This window comes from Azolla caroliniana, unplaced genomic scaffold (assembly GCF_043228905.1).
Source record: "Azolla caroliniana isolate FFs.n. ecotype wild unplaced genomic scaffold, voAzoCaro1.0.p SCAF_5, whole genome shotgun sequence".
Classification (NCBI taxonomy): Eukaryota; Viridiplantae; Streptophyta; class Polypodiopsida; order Salviniales; family Salviniaceae; genus Azolla; species Azolla caroliniana.
The window spans coordinates 2,277,067-2,301,054 of record NW_028230440.1 but is presented as its reverse complement, the minus strand read 5'-3'; the positions used below and the strand labels follow the sequence as shown (position 1 = coordinate 2,301,054).

The following is a 23,988-nucleotide window of genomic DNA, read 5'->3' as shown; positions in this document are numbered from 1 at the left end:
CATTTTATATTGGGATCCAAGTTCCGTATGTTATGAATTGATTTGAGCTGGTGCCGTTTCCATTGAATTAGACTATTAGTGTGTTTTGAGATATAGATGGTTCGTGTGCGCTCTTATTTATTGCCTATGAAATTGAACCATAGCATGCGAAGCTCTTGTATTTATATCTTATTCAATGTATACATTGACCAAAGATCCCTTACACATTGAACACGGTGAGCACATTGCATAATGATGAAATTGATCAAACCCCTCTTGCATATTAATTAAAGAGGGGATGTTGCACCTTGTGTAGTAGTGATGTAACTGAAGATTATGTTGCTTATAGGGGATAGTGGTTTATGCATGACATTGAAAGGGTGTGTAAAGATATCAAGACTTGGCATTTGGGTGTAGTCTTCAAGTTGAGCTACTGTGTGGTAGCTTTTGTTCTGAACTTTAGGAGTCTATTATGAGAATGGATTATATCAGCCAATAGAAAGACAAACATCCTATCACAAACATTGATAAATAAAACTCTTGATACAACAGTTCTTTCTATCTTGCGAAATGATGCAAAAAATGTTTAATTTATTTAAAAAAGGTATCAATACACAAAATAATACATGAGAACACATTAGAAATAGATGATATATGATCAAGACTACAATATCTTGAATGCATCTAGTATTTATTACAAGACCTATGCATAGAGACTCAAGATTGGTATTGAGTAGGAATGGATCAACAAGAGATAATATATATATATATATATTAAAGAATTAAGTGTGCAACATCTTGACGGATGTAGAAACATAAGAAAAATGCCTAGAAAGATTGAAGATCGATAATGAACTAGAATGCATAGATAAAAACAAAGCAATGTTATAGAATTGCACCATTACAATGGAGGAGGTTGTGCGAAGTGGTACACATATATATGTAGGTTCTAGATTGCTTGAAAATCTTTTGGAAACAATTGCTATATGAAGATGTGAAGGGATATATCTTCTAACTCATAGTTTCTAAATCATATATAAATTAAAGTAATAAGTCCTAGAACAATTGATAAGAAAGTCTTAGCTATACATATAGTTTCAAATATTTAAATTGAAGTAAAGATGGAAAGAAAAAGGGAAAAACAAAAGAATATAAATAAATCATGTGATATGTCATATAATTACAAGTACCATATAAATAAATAAAGTAATAACTCACACAATCAAGTAGTACATCATATGGTTATTAATTATTTGTATCCGCCTCTCAATTCCATACTAAACTATATTAATGATGGTGATGGAGCCTCACCATGAAGCAAACCACGACGAATTTGCTCTGCAACATCGCGTACAGCTCCTGGTCCATGAGGCATAAAAATTGTAGAAGATTTTGATGCTGCACCAACCTCTTTCATGGTGTCAAAATATTGAGTCACTAGGACCATATCCATCACATTTTTTGCACTTGTACCAGGTACATTATGAGAGAAGTTGAGAACACTTTCTCTTAGACCGTCTACGATAGCTTGCCTTTGTCTAGCTATACCCACTCCAGAGAGATACTTAGATTCAGCTTCGGCCTCAGCACGCTTTACTTGAAGAATCTTCTCAGCCTCCGCTTTCTCTTGAGTTGCAAGTCTCATTCTTGCAGCTGACAAGAACAAGCGAAAGAGCATAAGGTGACATATTGTATGCAAACATTTAGGAGCTCAATAATAAGTATATATCATGTTTACCTGCATTTATCTCATTCATCGCCCTCTTCACTGTTTCGTCTGGTATTATATCAACTATTAAGGTTTGTACAATCTCGAATCCGTAGTTAGACATTGCCTACAAAGACTTTTTACAATCTCAACAACCATCTCATCTCTCTCAAAACAGAATTTCCTTTCTTGTTCTTTTTGTATTAAGGTTCAAACTGACACATGTCTTACGAGCCACGATGAAGTGTCCCTTAGTTAAATAAAGTGTTCTACTACACCCTTAAACACATGTAACAATCGGCAGGTTCGGTTTGAACCGCTAAACAGCAGTTTAACGGCTTAACGATTTCAGCGGTTCGGTTTCAACAGTCAAAAACCGCGGTTTAACGGTTTTTTATTTTATATTTTTAAAAAAATTTAAAAATTGTTTTTAAACAATCTTTTCATTTTTAATAACATCTTAAAAAAAAATTTTAATGAAATATTATAAATTTTAAAAAATTAAAATTTAAAATTTTGACCTATGTTGAAAACCGAAACCGAACCACGAAACCGCGGTTTTTACGGTTTAATGGTTTAACGGTTTTGTGGTTCGGTTTAGGTTTCAAAAAATTTAAACAGTTCAGTTTGGACCCTCTCAAACCGAACCGAACCGTTGCCAATTGTTAAACACACGGAACTTTTTCTCATACCTTAACTCTCAGTCAGAACAAATGCCCAGTTTTCTTATTTCTCTTGACTATTGATAATAAAGTTTCATAGCTCACATAGTTTCAAAGCACGAGTGCGTGATAAACCCAAACAAAAATATTTATGCAAAAATATATCTGTAAGATAACATACCTTTGCAAGTTCATCGGCCACAGATTTTGCTATCTCACTTTTTTGCTCGAAGACATCGTCCAAGTTCATTTTTGGTACAGTAGCTCTTACCACTGCAGACATATCCAGGACCAATTTTCATTCATGAAAAGAAGAAACTAGTGACAACTACCTGTTTGCTGCATGATGCAAGATAAAAAACACTGTAATCAAGTGAACAACTAGTTTACCATCAAACACATATGACTGGATCTGCTCCTTTGGATTTGTGAGCATGTAGAATGCATCTTTTGCATTTTCTCGAACAGCTCTATATTGTACTGATGCCACAACATTGACGAAAACATTGTCCTGAGATACAAGAATCACCACGGTTCCCTTATTACCTTTTAACACTCATGAGTGACATGATTATGAACAATTGGGAAAATAATTACAAACATAAAAAACATATCCGTCATAGAAGGAGAAATATCAACTCTACTCCATCTTCTAAAATTTTCAGAATTTACCCCAATAAGGAGTTAAAACATTAAATTCTTTTCCCCTTTTACTGAGTGTAAGAGTTTATATTACCCCTTAAATTAAGGGAGAATGTTAATATTATCCAGAAACAGCACGCATATACCGCTACATACCTTGGACTTAGTTTCACATCTAACATCAAGTTGTTGTACTCGCAAGGATAATAGACCAATAATAGCACTCCCGACACACCAAGGTACACAGTGACAACCAGGTTCCAATATATCGCTAAATTTCCCAAAATTCTCTTTTACAGCTACTGTTGATTGGTCCACTTGCACACATCCAAGTATCTGCCCCATGTTAAAATTTCTCTGCGAAAAATGCCAAGATGAAACTAGACAAGCTGAAATTTAGGAAACAACAAAACACGATGTTAAATAATAAAAATGTTTAATACATAAATGCAACCTGATATGCTAATTTATATATTTGCCCTGGTTCACAAACAGAAAATGGCAAACACAATTTGCAATATGACATTCAAAAGCCATCACTGAAAAGTGGTATAAAGAAGACTACATCTAGAGGCACCATTATAAATGGGTAATCTATATGCAATTACCCCTACACCGAAACTTCTTGTTCTTTTGAAACCTGCCCAAAGGGCGGTGCCATTAGGTTGGTGTAATCACAATCCTTCTGAATTTTCAGAATTCGAAATTCCAGCATTTTTTTTCGTATTTGAATATCGATATAATGTCTTTTGTTGTTATTCTTTGCAAATTTGATTTTTTTTTGTTTTCTTTGGAGGAGAGGGAGTGGTCAAAAAGTCAAATTTGTCTGGTCATGTTTGTATTCGTAAATTTTGTACTCTTGTATCACTGGGGAATAAGCGTTAAATATGTTTTTCATCTCTTACCTTTGGGCTTGGGACTTTCGATCATTGTTAATTAAGTTCCTCTTCCCTCTTACTAATTTGTGCAGACTTTCCTTGATTTCCATGTGACTACTTTTGTAATTTAGTAAATTCTTTATGTTTATTTTCTCTACCTTATAATTGGACCATGATATAGCTAATAATCCTTCATCATTGATAAAGAAGGAAATCCATGCAAAAATATCGCCTTGTTTTCTTTGTCAACATACATGCCCATCTTTTCCACTCTATTTCTTGTTAAAGTCTTTATCATCATAACATGATGTAGTTGGTAATATATCTTAAAGACAAGTCCTACAAACATTTCCCCTTGTATTCTCTGTTCACATGCATGTATAGATTTGTTATATCTTTTGATGTATCAATGTATGGATATTCCAAGTTTGAGCAATCACAAGAACATATCTATATGCATATACACATACGGTTGTCGTTTCCACTCATATAACACCATAGATGCATTCCATTATTGATAGTGGTTTCTATTAAAGATGTTGTTCAACAGTATAATGCGCGAATTGATTAAAATATTTGAATCTGTTCACATTTTGCCGATTTGGTCGGAATCGTTCATTTAAAGACAGATTAGGTCAACCCCCTGCCATGTAGGATTCAAACCTATGACCCTCATGTTACTATCAGGATGCTTGAACCAACTCAGCCGAGATGCTATTACATCTCTTTTCTCCTTTGACTACAATAGTTAAGGATGTATGCCACCGTTATTTATCCAATGTGCTAAACGTAGCAAAAAGAATCCTCAATGGAAATCAAGGAATTGGGTCATTCAGTGGCTCACAGATCACTCGCTTATCAGAGCAAGAATTAGGAAATTCGGTTAGACATGATTGTTCAACATAAATAGTTAAATGGTGGATACACCTCGAAAGTAAGGTCAAATTTTAAAGTCTTTTTCTTGAACCTCTTGAGGAGATTAGAACGATGTTTTAAATTTTAAAGTCTTTTTCTTGAACCTCTTGGGGGAATTAGAACGATGTTTGGGAAAAAACGGTTGTACTAAATGGCCATGTTTCCTTCTGATGCACGAAAAGAATGAAAATTTATAGGAATTAAGTACAAATGATAGATTTCATACCACAAACAAACGAAATAATAAGAAATGATCAGGAACTACTTAATACCACAGAACTTATATGAATTTTAGCAGAAGTTTTAGTTCGATTTGTCTTGCATGAAACAAAAGTACAGGAAATTTGATAAGGATTCGGTAGAACACTTGTATATTTCTCTGGGATTTTGATCTCTTTGGAGACGTTTTTTTCCGGATCAAGAAAAGGAGGCTGATGGGATCAAAAGAAACAGGAAACAGAAAATAGAAACAAAGAGAAAAATCAACAGCAAAACATGTAAGACACAAAAGGGGAAGAGAGACAAAAGAAGAAGAAGAAAGGTCGAATATATGATTTAACCAAAAGACACAGCTGAGAGAAGAAAAACTTGAGCAAGGCAAAGAGAAGGAAAAGCATTTAGGGAAGGAAGAGGGGAGGGAAGGAAAAACACAGAGATGGAGGTGAAGGAAGTGTAGCGTACCTCTGAGGGAATCGATTCGCAGGCACTTGTGCTTTTGTTTTTTGTTATTTGCTCTGTTGTTTTTAACGCAGAGAAAGAAGAAAAAGGAGAAGGAGTCTTATTATAATGAATTAAAAGACAGAGTAGAAATCTTAAGAGTTTTCTTCTTCTTCTTCTTCTTCTTCTTCTTCTTCTTCTATAGGGTATTTTTTGTTTGTTATGGTAGAAGAAGAAATTGTGATGTGGTGTGTGTGTGTGTGTGTGTGTGTGTGTGTGTGTAGGCACCAAGTGGCACCAAGTCTTCTTCTTCTTGGGTATTTCTTGTTTGTTCTAATAGAAGAAGAAATTGTGATGTAGGCACCAAGTCTTCTTCTTCTTGGTTATTTTGTTTGTTTTAGTACAAGAAGTTGTGATTGTGATTGTCTCTATGTGTGTGTGTGTGTGTGTGTGTGTGTAGAGCTTGAGCGCAAATGTTCGAAGAAAACATCAGCACAATCAGATGGATCCATGTGGCGCCACGCCCTCCATCCCTCACATTTGACCATCTCTCCCACCCTTCATGTATTACCATTGAAATAGAGATATTGGTAGATACATAGGTTTTATTATCGTCTTCAGAGGTCAATATATGACGCTTTCATATAACATTTTCAAGTTGTGTGTGTGTGTGTGTGAGTGTGAGTGAGAGAGAGAGAGAGAGAGAGAGAGAGAGATATTTTATTATCACCCTTGTCGATCAAATATGACCCTAGATCCTAAAAGTGAAATGTTTGTCACGTAGTACATGTGGAATCGAGTTGCGACTCTAGATGCTCAACAATTTTATGAACAAGAATTGAGATTGGGAGTACACGTTGTGAGATTGACAATGTGTGAGAAGCGAACTCAAATATGGGCGGAGGTAGTGCGTGGCAACGGAAGTCTGATTCTCAAACTCACAAAATTGTTTAGGGCAAAATATGGATAGTTGGCAAGTTTGCTAGCTTGAGCGACAAACCCCCCCCCCCCCCCCCCCCTCTAAATATCAAAGAGAATGTGAACAAAGTGTTTGGAAGCAATGGTGTGGAGTCTCGACACCTAACAAATGGATGAACTTTAGCATGTACCAATGAACTCATTTTCAAATTATTAGAGAGAGAGAGGAAAGAAGCTTGTGTTATTGAAGACATAATTGCGTTGAAAACAAAATATATAAAGAAGTATTTGCCAGAGTGTATTTCACAAAGTTGTCTTCATCATTGTCTTTATATATATCCGGAATGGCAATCCACCCCTCCATACTAATCACATTTTGTAATTGTAAATTATAACATGCACATGCCTAACACACTTAATAGAATTGATTTTTTGGAAAAAAAAAGAATTGGTTTTCCAAACTTATTTGGTATCACTTATAGTTATAACTTATAACTTATAACACAATGTAGATATTTTATACGCATTTATTTAAAAGAGAAATATGCTCCTTTAGAGTGGTTCCTGTATGGGTTGACATGAAAGAATTAGTGTGTATGCTATCTTGTAAATCAACACCATTTAAGAAATCTCAATCAAAGTCATACATTAAAATTTATTCTACACGTCAAGACCATTTGTCTTGATTTTTTTTGCCATGATATGGTGCTCTTCTTGTCATAAATGTCTTATTATGTGTTTCCAGGTATATTTCAACCGAAACGTAAGACTTTCATAACACACATTTTGAAATAGATAGTTGTGCATCACATCTCTCTTTTATTTGAGCAAATCCCAAAAATTGACTAGTGTGGTAACAATGAACCTTTCATGGTCTCACGTTGCACCACATGGAGAAGACGATAGAGGATGAGAAATCTCGTTGACTAGAGTGTCAACATTCGTGTGACAAATGCAAGGGTTTTGATTTCAAGGAACCTTCAGTTATTTGAATGCGTGTTTAAATCCTTTATATGCCACGGCTTACCCTTTTCAATTGTGCCCTAAATATTTGATTGTGATTCTTCTTTCCAAACCCAACACAAGTACGCATTTCATCCTAACTTAAATAATGCTATTGATGAGATCATGTTGTGATTGTCTATAGTGATTAAAATCTAGCCACACCATCTATTTTCCATTTCCTTGTTATTTTATATTGAAAATTTATCCTCAAAACACTAATTTGACTTTTTCTTCCAATAATTAGGATTATTCTCCTTTCTCAATTATGTTAACACTTTTTCATCAAATTGCATATACACTCATTGTGATTCACAACTTTGTTTTAGCTTCATATAAATCTTATCGAGAATATGCAAAGGGGCGTTGTCACTAGATGGTGTGGTGAGATTTCTTTGTGAAACCTGCTTTCCATCATCATCCAATGCCTTCCTTTGCTTTTTCGAAGCATTTACTTGTGAGGACTACAATATTCCCTTCAGTTTTCACTTATTGTAAGTTCCTCATGTGGCATGTCCCATGATACATCTTCATAGATTTTAACATAGTTGTATAAATTGGAGAACTCGTTTGAGAGTAGGATAAAAATCTCACATAGAGAGAGCTTGATGATTTGCATATTGTTTGCATAAATTTTCGTAAACATGTGGGCAAGTTCATGGCCCATGACAACAATCAAATATGTTGCTTCAATTTCCAAACAATATGAGCCATTGTCTAGTCCTTCACCAAGAAAGTAATGTGTTCTATATCAGGCATCTTGCCTCTTTCATTACCAGTATTTGATTTACGTCATTTTCCCAATGTTTTTGGCTAGGCATTACTCATAAATCAAGTTGAGGTATGATAAATGGATTAAGAAGAGATCAATGAAGGGATAAGGGTAGAAAATGGATCTGAAATAAAATCATAGTCAAAATGTTGAATTAGGGATGGATGACCAATTGCAAGAATAATCTTTGAATGACTAAACATGACAACATTACTCAAACAATATAAACACAAAGGATAATGATGGTTATGGACTTTATTAAGGTTTGGGGAGAATGTGATGAAGTGTTTTTCGTTTTGGAGTGTATGAAGCCAAAATTATTTGTGGGTATTTATAGGCATACCTAGAACCCTTGAAACCCTCGATAATAGATATTTTTTACTTGACTAATGTTCATACAGATACAACTAAAATATAGAGCAATTATATCAAAGTATGAGTAAGTTATTATTGTAAGGATTCGCCTTCATATCACATGTCATGCCAATATATACGAGCATAAGATTTTTACATCACTAAACCTAATAAAGCAAGCCTTGTAAACAAACTGTACAAAGCGTATGAGCTTTTATATTTGTTTCTTTATCACAAAATATAACTCATAACCTCAATAAAATTCTAAAATATAGAATCGTCATGCCAATGAATCCCAAACTTATGTTTGATTTACACTAACACAACATGAACAAATGTGACCAATGTGTGGCGCACAAAACAAGGAGAAAAAACTAAAAAATAAATTATGTTTTTGGTTCACTCTAGTATTGTCCACCTGTACAAGAAACTCATAGCGTACCAAGTTCCAAAACATGTCTTTGCAAGTCACATTGTTGGGCAAACCATCTAACATGAAAGCTTTTGTCTAATCTATTAATAAATTCACATGAAACATTTAATTTTGTTGATATTGGGACAATGTTTTGGGCAACTACACCCCAATGAGCATGAAATTGTACTACTTTATGATTTCATTAAGTGGGTATTTGTTTCTTGTTATTGTTCCCCCCCCCCCCCCCAAAAAAAAAAAAAAAAAAAAAAACTCCTTCCATTAGTTATAAAAATTTACAGATGAGAGTGTTATATACAAATCCCTGTAGGGATGCGATAGTTCCATCTTATGTGGATGTCCAATTATTCAAGAAAGGGAGAGGATGACCATTGTTGGATGAAGGCTAATCATTGTCTTTCAACTCCATCGGAGCCGCCCTTGAGGCCATCGTATTGGCTCTTTAGAGTGGCTACAACTTCACTCCATATCGCTTGCATTAACATTACCGGATGCATTGTTTGGTTGGTGAAGATCCGTCTACATTGTTGTTTCCATAGAGTCCAAAGAGTTATTGGTTTGACCAATTCCAACACAACTTGAGATTTGGTAGTAATAGGAGTTGACCAATGGTGGACAAAAAAACCTCTTGTGCTTTTATCACCAAAGTAATGCCCTCCTCATGATGCTCGTACCCGTCAATTGGGGCTTGCCATGATAACCAACATACATTTCCCCACTTGATTGTGCCTTGCACCTAGCATAATTGCAATAGGCGGCCAACCCCCCGCCATATTCGATGGGTCTCTAGGCATTCCCACAAAGTGTGTCAGATTGATTCTATTGCATTTGGGCACGCTACACAATTAGGAAAGCTAAGGTTCCCACACTCCAACCGGTAGTGCATTATGTATTAATAGACATTGGAACGTGGTAATTCGCCTCGCATGATGTTGTTTCCAAATTTTCGACCAAAACTTGGTGATAATTATGTGAGGAACATGATATGTGTGCCAAACCTTTACAACCCGACATTCACGTGGTTTGAGTGGTTAGAATGTGGCAACCCAATCTAGTCGTGAATTGGAAGAAAGGGATGGGTTTGCTTCCTTGACTCGCATAAGGATCACGCCATGTCCATTGCAAAGGTTCCCAACTGACCTTACGTAGCCATGTCTTCTCATGAGTACATATGTGCCATTCTAGTTGTACTTTCATCATATTGGGATCTATAATCCATTTATGACCAATATATGCAAGTACTCGAATTGTTGTATTCAATGTTAGTGCCTCATTGTTTCGCAATTCATGGCCTTTGATCTCGTCTAGTGGTTCCCTAACTATTGGGGTCAAAGAGCTCTCTTCCTTGTAGCCTATCCACTTCTCCATTCTCGTCCTTTGATCTTGTCTAGTGGTTCCCTAAATATTGGCGTCAAAGAGCTCTCTTCCTTGTAGCCTATCCACTTCTCCATTGTTGTCCTTTGATTAGCAACTTCTCTAAGCAATAGAGCGTTAATGATTTTAGATCTCATAGTCCACCCCCCTCGATTCCATGGAGTATGTTGGCTTGATCTTGTATTGGCAATGACATAAAGTGTCTCTAACATTCTATACTCTTTCCTGAACCTTCTACAATGTATCCCCATAACAGTCCCTTACTTGAGCCAATTAGTTGATCAGATTCATCTATGATACATGGGTTCCATAGGATGCATTGATTAAGCCAGGCAGGTTCGGAATTAGGTTGATCGGACTTGAGCACTTGTCTAATGTCACTCCACGCCTTCCACATGGATGCACTGAATCTATCCTCCAATTGGTGTGAGAAACTAGGTTTGAGATCCATGTTTGGAATCCATCCGTTTGACGGGCCCAATTGGCCCCTTTTCATGGCCTAAAGTAAGTGAAACGTAACCTCAATAGCATTTTCCAACATGTTTCTTGTTATTGTTAAAAATTCAACAACTAAATTATAACTAACAATTTCAGAACAGATTTTGCTCATGTGTCACTTAATGCAAGGACGGAAATTTGGCACACGCAATTATTCATTCTTTGTATTACAACAAGGTGGTTATTAACTCCACATGATGATATATACAACAAATAATTAATCTCAATCTTATAGAATAACGTGTTACAATAATCCCTTGCTATTTAAATAAGCCCCTTCCCTTAAAAATATAAATTTTTTCGATTTGTTTTGATGGAAAATGACCCCAAATCTAGAGTGGTCTTCAAATAGAGAGCATTGTTACATCCTAGAAGGTAATGCTAAAGTATAGAAAGTTGGTAGTGTTTTGAATAACTCCAATAGTTCCAATAATGCTTTCAAATCCACAATCATGGGTCTTCGAACCATCTTGCAATTGAAGCTTGTTCACACAAGACATTTAAAGGATGCAGTACCACACCAACAATACACATGATTGCACAAATCATTCTTTGGACCACATAAAAAAACTAAATGGTCACGCAAATCATACTATACTTACGTGATACACAATTAGGTTCATTTGTCAATATTAGATCATCCTATAGCTAAGCTAGTAATATAAATTTCGAAAAAATCATATGATCATTTAGATAGTTCCCTATAGCACCATGTGAAATGATATTCCAACACACATAAGGTTATAACTTGTGAGGTCACGAAATGCAATGGCAAGTTACTTTGTAGTGAATGTGTCCATGTAAAGTTCTATCAAATTCTTAACTTTGTGCTTTGAATTAATGGATAGAGGCAATAAGTAATATAAAAAGAAAAAACAGACCACAAAATGTTTATAGTGTTTTCGAACTGAGTTTGGAGACATTTGTCTCCATAAGAGAAACCCCCCAAATCACAACCTTAATGGCCAAGATGTGGGTTATGCTCCAGGAAAAAGTTCTTCAACTCTAAAGACAAACACTTTAGTATGAACTCACAAACTTTAGGTAAATTCACAAGAATTCCTACTTGGGACTACATAGAACAATTGTAACCATGGATATATTGTTTATTTATTGATCAAGGAATGCACAATGTACACATAGATGCCAAATCCTAGCAACTTGATTCTTTGACTCGATCTTATCTAAAGAACATTGAGGTACATGATTATAATTAACCTTGCCGCTCAACCGCTCCATAGAATCGAGTCACCACCATCTCAACTAGCTAGATGCATAGACATATCATTCTATGCCTAGGCCACACTAGCTCCCTCACATATCTCAACCTTGCTGAAATGATTGTGCGTGATAATGCCACGCTTTGATATATCCACAAGATAGTCAACAAAACCAAGTTGTTTCACACACTTGCAAAGCGAGGAAAGCACCAAAAGAGAGTGGTATAATAGAGGCCTCATTAAATAAGTCTTGGCCCACATGAAATGATGATTTCGATTTAAAATTGATTTCATCATGATTGTTCACATGCATTTTATAATGTCAACAACTTCCCAAGGGAAAATGTTCACATGGATGTGATCTTAGTGGTAGAAAGATTCTCAATTTCTCCGTCTCCACACTATAATCTTGTTTCCTTCTCAATGTTCAACTTTGACAAATAAATTATATTCAGATTTCAACAAATAAGTGACGTGGATCGCCATGCCATTTCCTCTCTTCAAACTTTCACTCGAACAAACATCAAATTTGCTACCATGCTTCCCCGCCACATGTGAGCATGCACTCAAACATGCCTTCACATCCGATTTTAAGCAATACATGATTTGGATCACCATTCCATTTCGTCTCTTGCGACTTCTATGCAATCACACATCAAATTTGCCAAAATGCTTCTTCACTACATGTGAACACACTTCACATATACAATGGCACATACACGTTGCCTACCTAAATTACCTTTTCCACCCTCCGTCTATATGGACAATATGCATTGAAAGTCCCCTGTGCAATGTTTTGACATGTTGTCAATGTTTTGGATAAGAAAAAAACTCTACTTGCAGAATGAACAGCTAATGACATTGTGTCTCTTGATAAACAAAGACTAGAGCCCAAAATAGTTCACCTAAAAAGAAACAATAAAGCTCATTATGAACCAAAATTACAAGGAACATTTCAAAGAATATCAACCAATTGCATTAGCAACCATAACCAACATGTTTCCTAGATGCGTTCTTAGCCGATATGTACTGAATCAAATAAAGTTGTATACATATGAACAGAGAGTCATTATCATATAGAAGTTTATCTCCATGGATATAATCAATAGAAGAAAAAAATAAGGAATGAAAGAATTGAGGACATTATATCAAGCAAGACATTCATTTTCCTTACACAAAGACATTGCCCTGAAGAGAGATGTCCTTCAGAACCTACTGGGCCTCCAAAAATTTCCCCATTCCACTGCTTTCATTATAAGGGAGGGTCGAACACGTAACCTTTTCCATTTGCTATGGCTTAGGTGCGGGAATAAACTGAGAATGTGCTCGGCCATGAAATCGTGCCGTGTCAATATACCAATAACTGGTGGACCCTACAAATACAAAGTATGTGCATATATAAGTTTTGATATACATGTAAACTATACATGCATGCATGCATGCACACACACACACACACACACACACATACTTACATAATATGTGCATACCCATACAAACACTCAATATCACATGCATTTCAGGCCTAATTTCAAATCCTTTTTTGGTAAAATTCTCATGCATTGAACTCTTTCTTTATTCTATTTGTAAATATAGACATTTTATAGAGGCCAAGGCATAAAAAATGTACAAACGAGGTGCCTTCTGTTAAACACATAAGTTACATATTTCATCATGCCCCCCAACATAAACGTACAAACACACACATGTATATATGTATGTATGGATGCATGCCTATGTGCAAGTATATAAGCATCTATAGTAATGAATGGTTCGACATACATCCACAGAAAGCCATGAAAAAATGAGTAACATTCGAGTGCAAAGAAACTTGAAAGGGCTTACAGTTTGGACTTTAGGTACAACACATAGATGTCGCAACCCCAAGCGCCGGAATAATGTAAATGTCTTGGCCAATGACATAGTGTCAACAACCGTATAGGGTGAAGTATTTGTATATGGATGAAGATCTATATACATTTCAAGCTCATGTGGACTGATCTCAATATCATCAATTGTTATACTCTTCCCTGATCCTGGCTTGCCGAAATCCGAAGAGCGGAAATTTTTGCTGATGTCATATTCATTATCAATATTCCGCGATGGAAGAAAAACTTTGCTTTTCAACAATACCAATAGATGAGATCGAAGGATGAGGCCATAAAGGATGGGTTTTTTTGATGCCATGTCGATGCCGATCACTGGAAATGCATTATGATTGGTTCTCCGTAAGACATCGACAACATTTATAACCATCTCAACAGTGCTAAAAGTGTGAAGTGGGCGGCTACACACATCATAAGCTATCAAATGCTTCATGTATGGTTCAGGATGCTCTTCAAGGAAAGGCAATGCCTTTATATGGACAATTTGATCATATACACTATGGTTGAACATGTCACCAATTGTTTTGGAGATCAAGAGAACCAGCATTGTCAACGGAAGCATTAAGAGGTTGTTAGTGAGCTCAAGAAGGATAACACATATAGAAACAGTCATTCTCATTGAGCCTCCTAAGAAAGATGCTGCACCCAATATGGCATACAGACCTTCATCAAGCTGTGAAAGGTCACTGTTTAGTGATCTCATGACCATGCCAATCATACGACCATATGTAGCTCCAGTGATGATTACTGGTATGAAAAGACCTGATGGAACCGGGGTACCATATGTCAAAAGAGCTAGCATATAACTTGAAGCAAGATATATGGCTAAAGACCTATATTGGAACTCATTGGTTGTGCCAACACTAAAGAGGTTTCTTACAACATCATCATTTATGTTGAAAAACAAGCCGGCGAGGTCATTGTAATGGCCTTCCGGGCATGTAAATTGTTTGAAGTTTCCTGAGCTCCCTGTGCTAGGGCACTCTTCATCAAGGTCGGAAGGACATGCGGTACATGCACCCAACCATGGAAGACCAATGACACATGCTGAAGTAATGAGTGATATGATAACAGCATGAAAGATCTTCAGCATTGGTCCATGTCTACAAAAGAAAAAGAAAAGAAAAAAAGAAAAACAAAGGTCAATGAATGTGATCCTAAAACTTGGACAACTAGGTATGTGCTTTGTTACCTACTTATTATGTAAAATAGAGTAGAATTCAATGATCTTTCCATTGAAGTAGGTGAACAAGCTCCCAAGAAATCCACCAATCAATCCTAGAATCACAACAGGCACGAGCTCTACAAGTCCAAATTGAATTGATATATCCCCAATGTTGTACAGTATCAAGCCCCCAGTACCATATAATCCACAATTCCCATCACCGCAATAACTAATAGTCCATTGAAGTATAACAGCAACCAATGCAGTAGTGAAAAATGCTCTCCACAAAAGCGCACTACGCCACCTGGAAATAAGAGACATCCACCAATTAGATCTAATAACAAAGGATTGTTTATAGATTCACAAGTCAGGGCTGAACTTCGAGCAAGCTAATTACGTGATTGAAAAAACTTACCACGAAGCTACTTCTTCTAGTGCAAACAAGACACCACCAACAGGTGCTCTGAAGGCAGCCGCCACTCCAGCTGCAGCTCCACATGTGACTAGATCTCTCCTGTCTCTATCGTTCTTGAAATATCGCAACCATCTCCATGATATGTTGTATCGCTTTGAACCCCCTTGGCTTAAAAATGCAGCAATGCAAGCCCCCGTGTGTACCAAAGGCCCTTCCTTTCCCACATCAAGTCCCCCCGCAACAGAACCTATGCTACCAAAGACCTGAAAATTTATCTAATCGTAAACAATTCCCTTTCTTCTTTTTGCTGCTTCTTTCCTCTTTTAGAAATCACTTCTTTACATAACCCTCAATATTATGCCAGAACTCACAAAATGATGCTAAAGTGTGCAAAAGACAGTGTGGATGATGTATTGCTTAAGAAACTCAAAAAAAACAAAGTCTATAAAAAAGTTTAGCGTGGAAGGTCAAAGCTGAATTCCCTTTTATAACTTATATTACTAGGGGAAACCCTCAATAGGAGGTGAAAAAACCCCAAAATGAATGTCAATATTGCTGGGGAAAAAATACTGCTTAACAGCACTCTAAAGATTATCTGAAATGTTGTCTAAGCATCTTAATGGAAGGCGAAAACAAAATCCTAATCAATACAAGTGCACCTGCCTGGTTTTGAAATCATCTACAATTTTTTCAAATTTCTCAAAAAGCAGCACATTACGAGAATCTCTACTAAAAGTGTTTAGGGTTTAGGACCAAACCACAAAGGATGATTGATAAATGAATAGATCCAAGGAAACCCAAATGATAAGAGATATATGAAACAAAATGTTGAGATTTGAAAAATACCTTCACTAGTAACGTTCTAAGGGAAAGAATGTTGGGAGCATCAATGCCATTGAGATAAGCTTTAACTTCTGGAATTCCAGAGCCAGCTGCGGCAGGGCCAACAAACGTACATAGCAATACCGAAGAGAGCACCAACAAGAGATTGCTTAAAACCAATATAGCAAAGCCAACAAATATCCTGGAAAATCAAAACATACATGCTTAAATGGCATAAAACTCTTCATGATCCCAAAATGGTTAGATTTTCTAATTTCAAAAGATCCAGAGTGTATGTGCTACACGAAATTATTTCCACTTCACAACAAACTACATATTCATTTTAAATGGGTAAAATCATGAAATGGTGGTTCTCGGGTATTTCTACAAATAAAATTGTAGTAGTATTGTATCTTCTTTTGCATATTTTTGTAGTACGATCCCTTGTTGGAAAGAAATCGTCAAGATAAAAACCAATATTTGGTACGATAAAGTTAAAAAAGGTATGGTTTAAATAATGATCACTTGGGTTGCAAGTAGTTGGCACCACCATTTCATGCTTTTGTCCTATTTTTCAAACAAACTAACTAAAATAACATGATTACTAAACAAAGTAAAAACAACATGATTTCTAATGACAAATTGACACCTTTATACATGTACACAAATATACGAGGTTAGCATCATGCCAAAGTTCAAAAAACATTCCTGTGAAGAAGAAGACCTGTCATTTTGGATATAGCTTGTAGCTTTGAGGAGCTTGAATCCAGCAATGTTTTCAACCGCAAAGTTGATGGCGATGCCAGTGATGCCAGTAAGAAGACCGACGAGACAAGCTAGTGTCCATTTTAGCGCGATGTACTGAAAAATCTGCCCTCTCGTCCTTGTCCGCCAGTCTTGCTTGAACACGTCATTCTCTATAATTCTACCGAAGAGAGACAAGAAAACAGATTCATAAGACCCACATTATGTATGTGCCTAGACATATGTATATACCTGTCATCTAAAGCAGAAAAAAAGGCTTGGTGTAAGACAATCCATCCTTCATATTACGATCTAACGGTCCAGTTGGAAATGCAATCCAGTATAAACGTGCATATGTCTATCAATGTCTATAGCTATATGAGGATACGCTTACCAATGGCATTCATTAGCCATATAAGCTTCAACCTTCCATTAAACATGTAAAGAAAAGAGATTTAATTGCCCACTAGAATCTGCTTTCTAGACTCTTATTGAGATGATTGATTATAATGGATCGGGATATTAGCTTTCAATGTACTCGCCGATCTTATAATAGTAGAAAATGGATCAAATAATGTAAATTAGTTTTAATGGACTATTCATAATCAGGTAATTAGGGGATAGATAAAAGAAAATGCAGAATAAGCTCTTTGGTGTACTTACTCATAATGAAGAGTTTAAGCTGGACAAAAGCGCAAGGTCATATTAGCTTTTAATATGTATTGATCTAACCAATCAACATGATAATGATGGATCAGAAAATTAGGCAACAAAAAATAAGCTTTCAAATGTATCAACTCAATCAATCAAGACACTCATAATAACATGGGTTTAAGATGAGCCAAGCAATGGAAGGAGATCAATTCTATACTTACTCATAATCGAGACTCTCTACAGGAGCATATTTCGAACCAATAATTGCGATCTGGGACGAGCCACGGTGTAGATTGATAGGATTCTGGAAAGATGAGAGAAAGGATGATGTTTTACGAAGTTCTGACACGTGGAAGGAAGGAAAGAAGACAACATCATCATCATCATCATCACGGCCATCGCCATCGCCAGATAAATACTCTGTTTGGGGAAGATCGAGGGGAGAGAGGTCTTGAAGGTCTTTTGATTGCTCTATGAGCTCTTCTTGAAGCTCCGATGGTTCACCCATGGATAACTGGGGGTGCACTATCAGAGATGAGAAGAACAGATACAGAACAGAAGCAACTTCTTTATATTTCCTATGTTCTTTTAGATTAGACAGATGAAGAAGAGATTATATATATATAAATCGAGGGAGAGAGAGAGAGAGAGGTGTCGACAGAGGCATTTCGTCTTGTTCTTTTTTACTACTACAGTCTGGTTCTACTCCTACAGTTTTCTTCTTTATCGTAAGTATCTACAGTCTCTCTCTCTCTCTCTCTCTCTCTGCACAAATTTCGTATCTAACAAAAAAACAGAGGAAAAAGAACAAAAGCTTCTTAGAAAGAGGAGCAGAGAGAAGGGGCCCAAATTTGGCCTTAGAACACGTTAATATTTCTTTCTCTCTCTCTCTCTCTCTATGAATGGGTAAAGTACCCCTCTTCTTCTTTTTTTGTAAACCAATTGTCTCATGGGCCAATTTTGGTCTTAGAAGACGTTAATATATCTTTCTTTCTCTCTATACATACATACATACATGTATGTATGTATATATGTATGTATGTATGTATGTTTGCATATATACATGTATGTATATTATGTATGTATGTATGTATGTATGTATGTATGTATGTTTGCATGCATGTACATATGTATGTATGTATATATGCATGTATGTATGCATGTACCTATGTATATGTGCGTGTATGTATGTATCTTACACACTCAATACACACACACAAAGAGCAAGCAAAAGGAAAGGAAAGGAAAGGGACACGCATCACTCGTAGCTAAATTGATGGGGAGTGGGGGGGGGGAGGGCGGCTCTTTGGTACCACAAGACGGCCCATACTCGTCTTCCTTTTTTCCTTTTAATACTATGCCATGGAGATCTTCTGAGTTAAGATAATGAAAAGACAAACCAAGCCCCGAGAAAGCCAAATTAGCTTACAATTTTATCAAAACTTTTGACCCCCCCCCCAACACACACACTCACTCGCATAACTATCCACAAGGGTACCTTTTGTAATTCTTGATAACCATCTGGCATAACTATCCACAAGGGTACCTTTTGTGATTCATGCACGATAACCATCTGGAATATAAAGACTTCAAATTCATCTCTTCTTCTTCCTTGTCACGCTTTTGATTTTATGTATGGGTCATGCTTTCTTGAGTCATGTACCTTGTTATATGTTGTTGGTAGTAAAGAAGGGGGGGGGGGGGGGGGGACAAAAGAGTGATGAGAAAGTAAAATTATTGGAGGATTTTATTAAGAACAATTCGAGAAATGTTATTTACCACGATATATTGAATAATATTCTCTTTCTCCATGTTTTGGTGTAAAGGGTTGTACTTCCTTTGGTCGCATGCCATGCGATACGTTGTGTTAAGGAAATATAGATTTCTCGGAAAGTAAAATTTATTTGGAGAAGTGTTATTCACATAGATACATCGAGCAAAAAATTTGATTTATATGAAGAATTGTGATGGATATAGATAGTCAACATCATTATCTCATGAAGAAGGGAAATTTTGGATGGTTAAAGACTCATATCTAGTTTTGAAGCTTTCCATCCTTAATATTTTAGTTTTATCCAAATACTTAATATTAAAGAATTTGTGTTGGAAGCCTAAACATGCCTTTTCTTGAGAAACAACACAAGGATGAACATAGAAAGCATTTGAAAAATGTCCCATGTCTACAATTGCTACACGATGTCCACATCGACAACAAGTTTGCCCAAACAAATGATTCTTGTTAAGGTAAGCAATGAGCATATCAAATAACACAACATGATCACAAGTGTTCTTCTAAATTGCAAAAGAAGCTAAAACAATTATTTCAAAAAAATAAAATATAAAACACTTGCGAAGAAAAGCATTGGAATTCTTCTCTTATAAAAAACAAATTAATCAACATCGAAAAATAACTTTTCGGTGCTAGAGAGGTATAGAATTGTTTTTGAGAGGATAGCGTGAATTAATTATTAGACCGTACATATTGGTTTTGTTTTGATTGGAGGGAGAATGGCTGAATCCATCAAAACAAGTTGAGGTTGAGAAGTTGTAGCACGAATTTTACAAACTCATCTTGAAAAAGTAATGCCAATGAGTTACAATCTAGACAGGAATGTATTCGTGCATCAACGTGGAGCGATTTTTTGGAGTATAAGTATACATTAATATAGTACATATACCTTCTCTATCTTGCATTATCTTTGACGCCTATCACTTTTTTTAACACTTTCCCATTTTTGTGAACTCAAGAGACATACGTTATTGGACTCATGGATGGACTTATAGTTTTGTAAAACTCACAAAGAATCTATAATCAATCGTTATTTTACTTATTTATCGAGAATATAAATTTCAAACAACTTCCACTCACCATTCTATTCGCCGCACATTTTCTATGCCACTCATGGAAGTTGGACAAAATTAAACATTTTGTCATCATTGACATTGGAGGAAAATTATGACCATGACGTTATTTATGTAGTTGAAACAAGCTACAATAGAATAAGTGCATGCACCAATCAAGAATGAGTCATAACTTTCATTGGTCTATCTCGAGGTAATCATCTAATAACATATACATACGAGTTACTAGCCTTTGGCTAAATCATAAGGGGTAAATGCTTGATCATTTCAATCGCACTCAAACTCATAAGGTTCATTCTTTCAAATATGTGCATTGCAAGTTGCACCAAATGTTTATTTCTCAGGAACACTTAACTAGCAAATGTACTCATACAAGAGTTTTGAAGAAAGGTGTCGGACCTCGGTTGCATGCATAAAGTTGAATATATTTCCTAAAAGCCATATTTATACTATCTTGATGTAAAGGAAAAAAACGATATCAATGACTAAGGAGTTTTGAATAATTAAAATAAATGAGAATAATATAGATTGAAAAAGAGAGTTATAATGTGGGTAACTCTTAATGGTTTTTCTCCCATGAGGAGGTCCAAATATGTGTTTTGGGTCGGCATCATATTAAAATCATTGGCTCCAAATCAGTGGGCGCTACTCAGACTCACAATAGTTGGAGGGATAAAGGCATATCAGATGACTTGTTGAAGTCGTTTTGGAGGAGACTTTGGGCATTGGATATGCCAGAAAAAATAAAGGTTTGGTTTTGGCTTCTTAGTCATAAGGCAATACCCGTAGGGGAGTGGATAAGGTGTCGTGGTGGGGAGGCTGGTTGTAAGTTATGTGGTCACTCTTTGGAATCGATACCTCACTGTTTTTGGAACTGTGCAGAGGCAATAAGCATTTGGGGTAGAAGTCTCAGGATAGTGGCAGCATGTGGTGTGAATGGGAGAGTTGTGTGGGGGTCCTTACATGGTTTGAAGCTAACTAGGGAAGGCTAGACGGAACAACTAAATCCACATGGCAGTGTATTCAAATGTGTTGGAGTGAAACCTAGTACAAACTCTAGTTTTTTTGAGGAGATATGGATGTTGGTGGCATGCTTCTGGATCTGGCACATTTGGACCAGACGATGTATGTTTGTTTTTTAGCAACGAAAACTCCCAGCGGTGAAGTGTTGTTAAACATTTGGTTCGAGCTGGTATCTTGGTTGCGCGGACAATACAACTCAATTGAAGGGAACTCGGATGAAGCAAAAAGGGCTCGGTCAAAGTTTTTGTTGAAATGGGGTCGTTCTCCTATGATGGTAAATTCAACGCCAGGGCCTAAATGGAACTACCAAGCACTGAGATGGTTGTTTCCGTCATTGGCTTCCATTAGTGGACAAAAGATGTAATTATGTGGTTACCATGTAAAAAGAGTTAGCGGGATACTTTTGTTGTAAATAGCAAGGTCGGGATTATGCTTAGTTTTGTGTGGAGTAGTGTGAGTTTTGTTGATTATGGCTGAACTTTGATGTACTTTGTTTGCTAACTAATGGAAAGTAGTGTTTTCTTTGGAAAAAAAGAAGAAAAAACATGTGTTGACCTCTTCATAAAATGGTCTCCTACGTAAACTTCAGCCCATATTGAACATTATGGTTTCTTGATTTAAAATTCTTTGTAGTTTCTTTTGCGTAAATAATTTACACACACACACACACACACACACACACACAGCATAAAATAACAATGGTGGTGGTGCGTACAAACAATGTCAATTATAAGTTTATTAAGGCAAAGCATGGTTAATGGCGAAAGGTGTGCTTTGCCCAATATGTATAGACAAGTGTGCAAAAGCATTATTTTGGTTAAACACACACACACACACAAAGGTCTCCAATTAGACATTACTTTCACCTTCTAAGCCCAAGTGTTTTTTGTTTTTGTTTTTGAAAATAATTTTAGAGAAAAAAACCTTGCATCCAACTTTTGAATGGAAAAAAACAAGGTTATTTCCCCATTGTTCTTGATAAGCTAAACAATATCAATTATTGTTTACATTCATCAAATTGAAATTTGTATATGATTTACGGAAATGCATGGTTGGATAGGAAACAAGGGTACATATTGACATGGGTTTGGCGTAGATGCAACAAGGATGTCACATGCATGCATTAAGCTCGGTAGCTAACCAAAGCTTGACAAGAAATTTTCCATGGTGCTCCAATGAATCTCATTTTCCACACATATGATATAGATATGAAGAATCTCCTTAACAGGGGATGCATACATACATGAGCACTCTCACTATCATAAGAAACAAATTGTCATATGATAAAACATGAATCCTTATTCCATAAGTTGCTAAGAGACTCATTAGATTATGAATAATAATAGAATTCTCATTAGTTGCACATTATAACATCTCACTAATCTCTCTGTTACATATATCATACATTCTCTCTCTAGTATATTATATGTAGTATATATTACATATATTATATATCATATGTTTGTGTTTAACGATACATTGAGTGGTTTACTCACTCCAAGTCCATCACGTATCAATATAGTGAGGCCAACTAGTCTAACTTCTATGGCAAGCCAGTCGTGATGGCATAGGCACAAAGATTGGTTCTTGTGGACGTTGAGGTGGTCACTAGAGGTTGATAGAAGGCCAACTTCGAGGCAAGAAATACACACGTTTAATAAAAAATCATGCAATATACTCACATAATTACTTTAAACAACTTAAATACAACACTCAATACATAATATTAATGGGGGAGTTGACTGTCACAAATATAATACAATTTATTATATGAATGATGACTACAATTCGTTGGATATTTGCTCAAAGTCACACACACATACCCTTTATTTACTCTTTGTCGTCTACTTAAACAATCATGATAACTTAAATGTGATAAGATCCATAAAGTTACTACTTTGTTCAAGCAACCTTAACAACTAAAGATATTCATAAGTCATTAGGGCATCATATCTAAGTAGTGCACAAAATGTTTGGGGGATATACAAGGCATCCTTGTGTTGTGTCATCAAGAGAATGTCACTCATGATACATATTGTCATTGCATGAGAAAAGCATAATTGAACCAAAGGATCCCCTAAAAGCTTTATATGAGATTATGCATGCACAAACGGCAAGTTACAAATGGATCGATGTCGGATGAGTTTCACTTAGAGGGCAAAGTGGATGTTTTTCTTTATGTCAAAATCGAAGGTGATGATGTATATAGGCTTGTCGAATTCTATCTAGGGCTAGAGGTATATCATAGGGATGGAGATTTTGGCATTCATATCAAGCAAGTATGATCACTTAATTCACAAAATGTGAGGATGGAGGAATGCAAATTAGGTTCCATGTTGATGGAAGTTAATTGAAGCTAATGGAGACGAGAAGTAAAAACTGGGATGGGGTAAAGTGTCAAAGTC

At 36.1% G+C, this 23,988-nt stretch overlaps 2 protein-coding genes across 2 annotated transcripts; both read right to left on the bottom strand.

Moving 5' to 3' along the window:
* Positions 1-1,116: 1,116 nt before the first annotated feature.
* On the bottom strand, positions 1,117-3,377 carry LOC147863597 (hypersensitive-induced response protein 1-like). The gene is made up of 5 exons (XM_087319653.1): positions 3,148-3,377; positions 2,740-2,860; positions 2,531-2,622; positions 1,718-1,814; positions 1,117-1,632 (listed from the first exon to the last, which is right to left on the bottom strand). Exons 1-5 carry the CDS (start codon positions 3,334-3,336, stop codon positions 1,262-1,264), a joined length of 870 nt encoding a protein of 289 aa, XP_087175779.1. The 5' UTR covers positions 3,337-3,377; the 3' UTR covers positions 1,117-1,261.
* A 9,588-nt stretch (positions 3,378-12,965) lies between these two features.
* LOC147863596 (putative chloride channel-like protein CLC-g) lies at positions 12,966-18,403 on the bottom strand. The gene is made up of 7 exons (XM_087319322.1): positions 17,920-18,403; positions 17,025-17,225; positions 16,325-16,502; positions 15,479-15,741; positions 15,095-15,367; positions 13,858-15,001; positions 12,966-13,385 (listed from the first exon to the last, which is right to left on the bottom strand). The coding sequence occupies exons 1-7, from the start codon at positions 18,204-18,206 to the stop codon at positions 13,218-13,220; spliced, it is 2,514 nt and encodes an 837-aa protein (XP_087175448.1). The 5' UTR covers positions 18,207-18,403; the 3' UTR covers positions 12,966-13,217.
* Between the last annotated feature and the right edge of the window lie 5,585 nt (positions 18,404-23,988).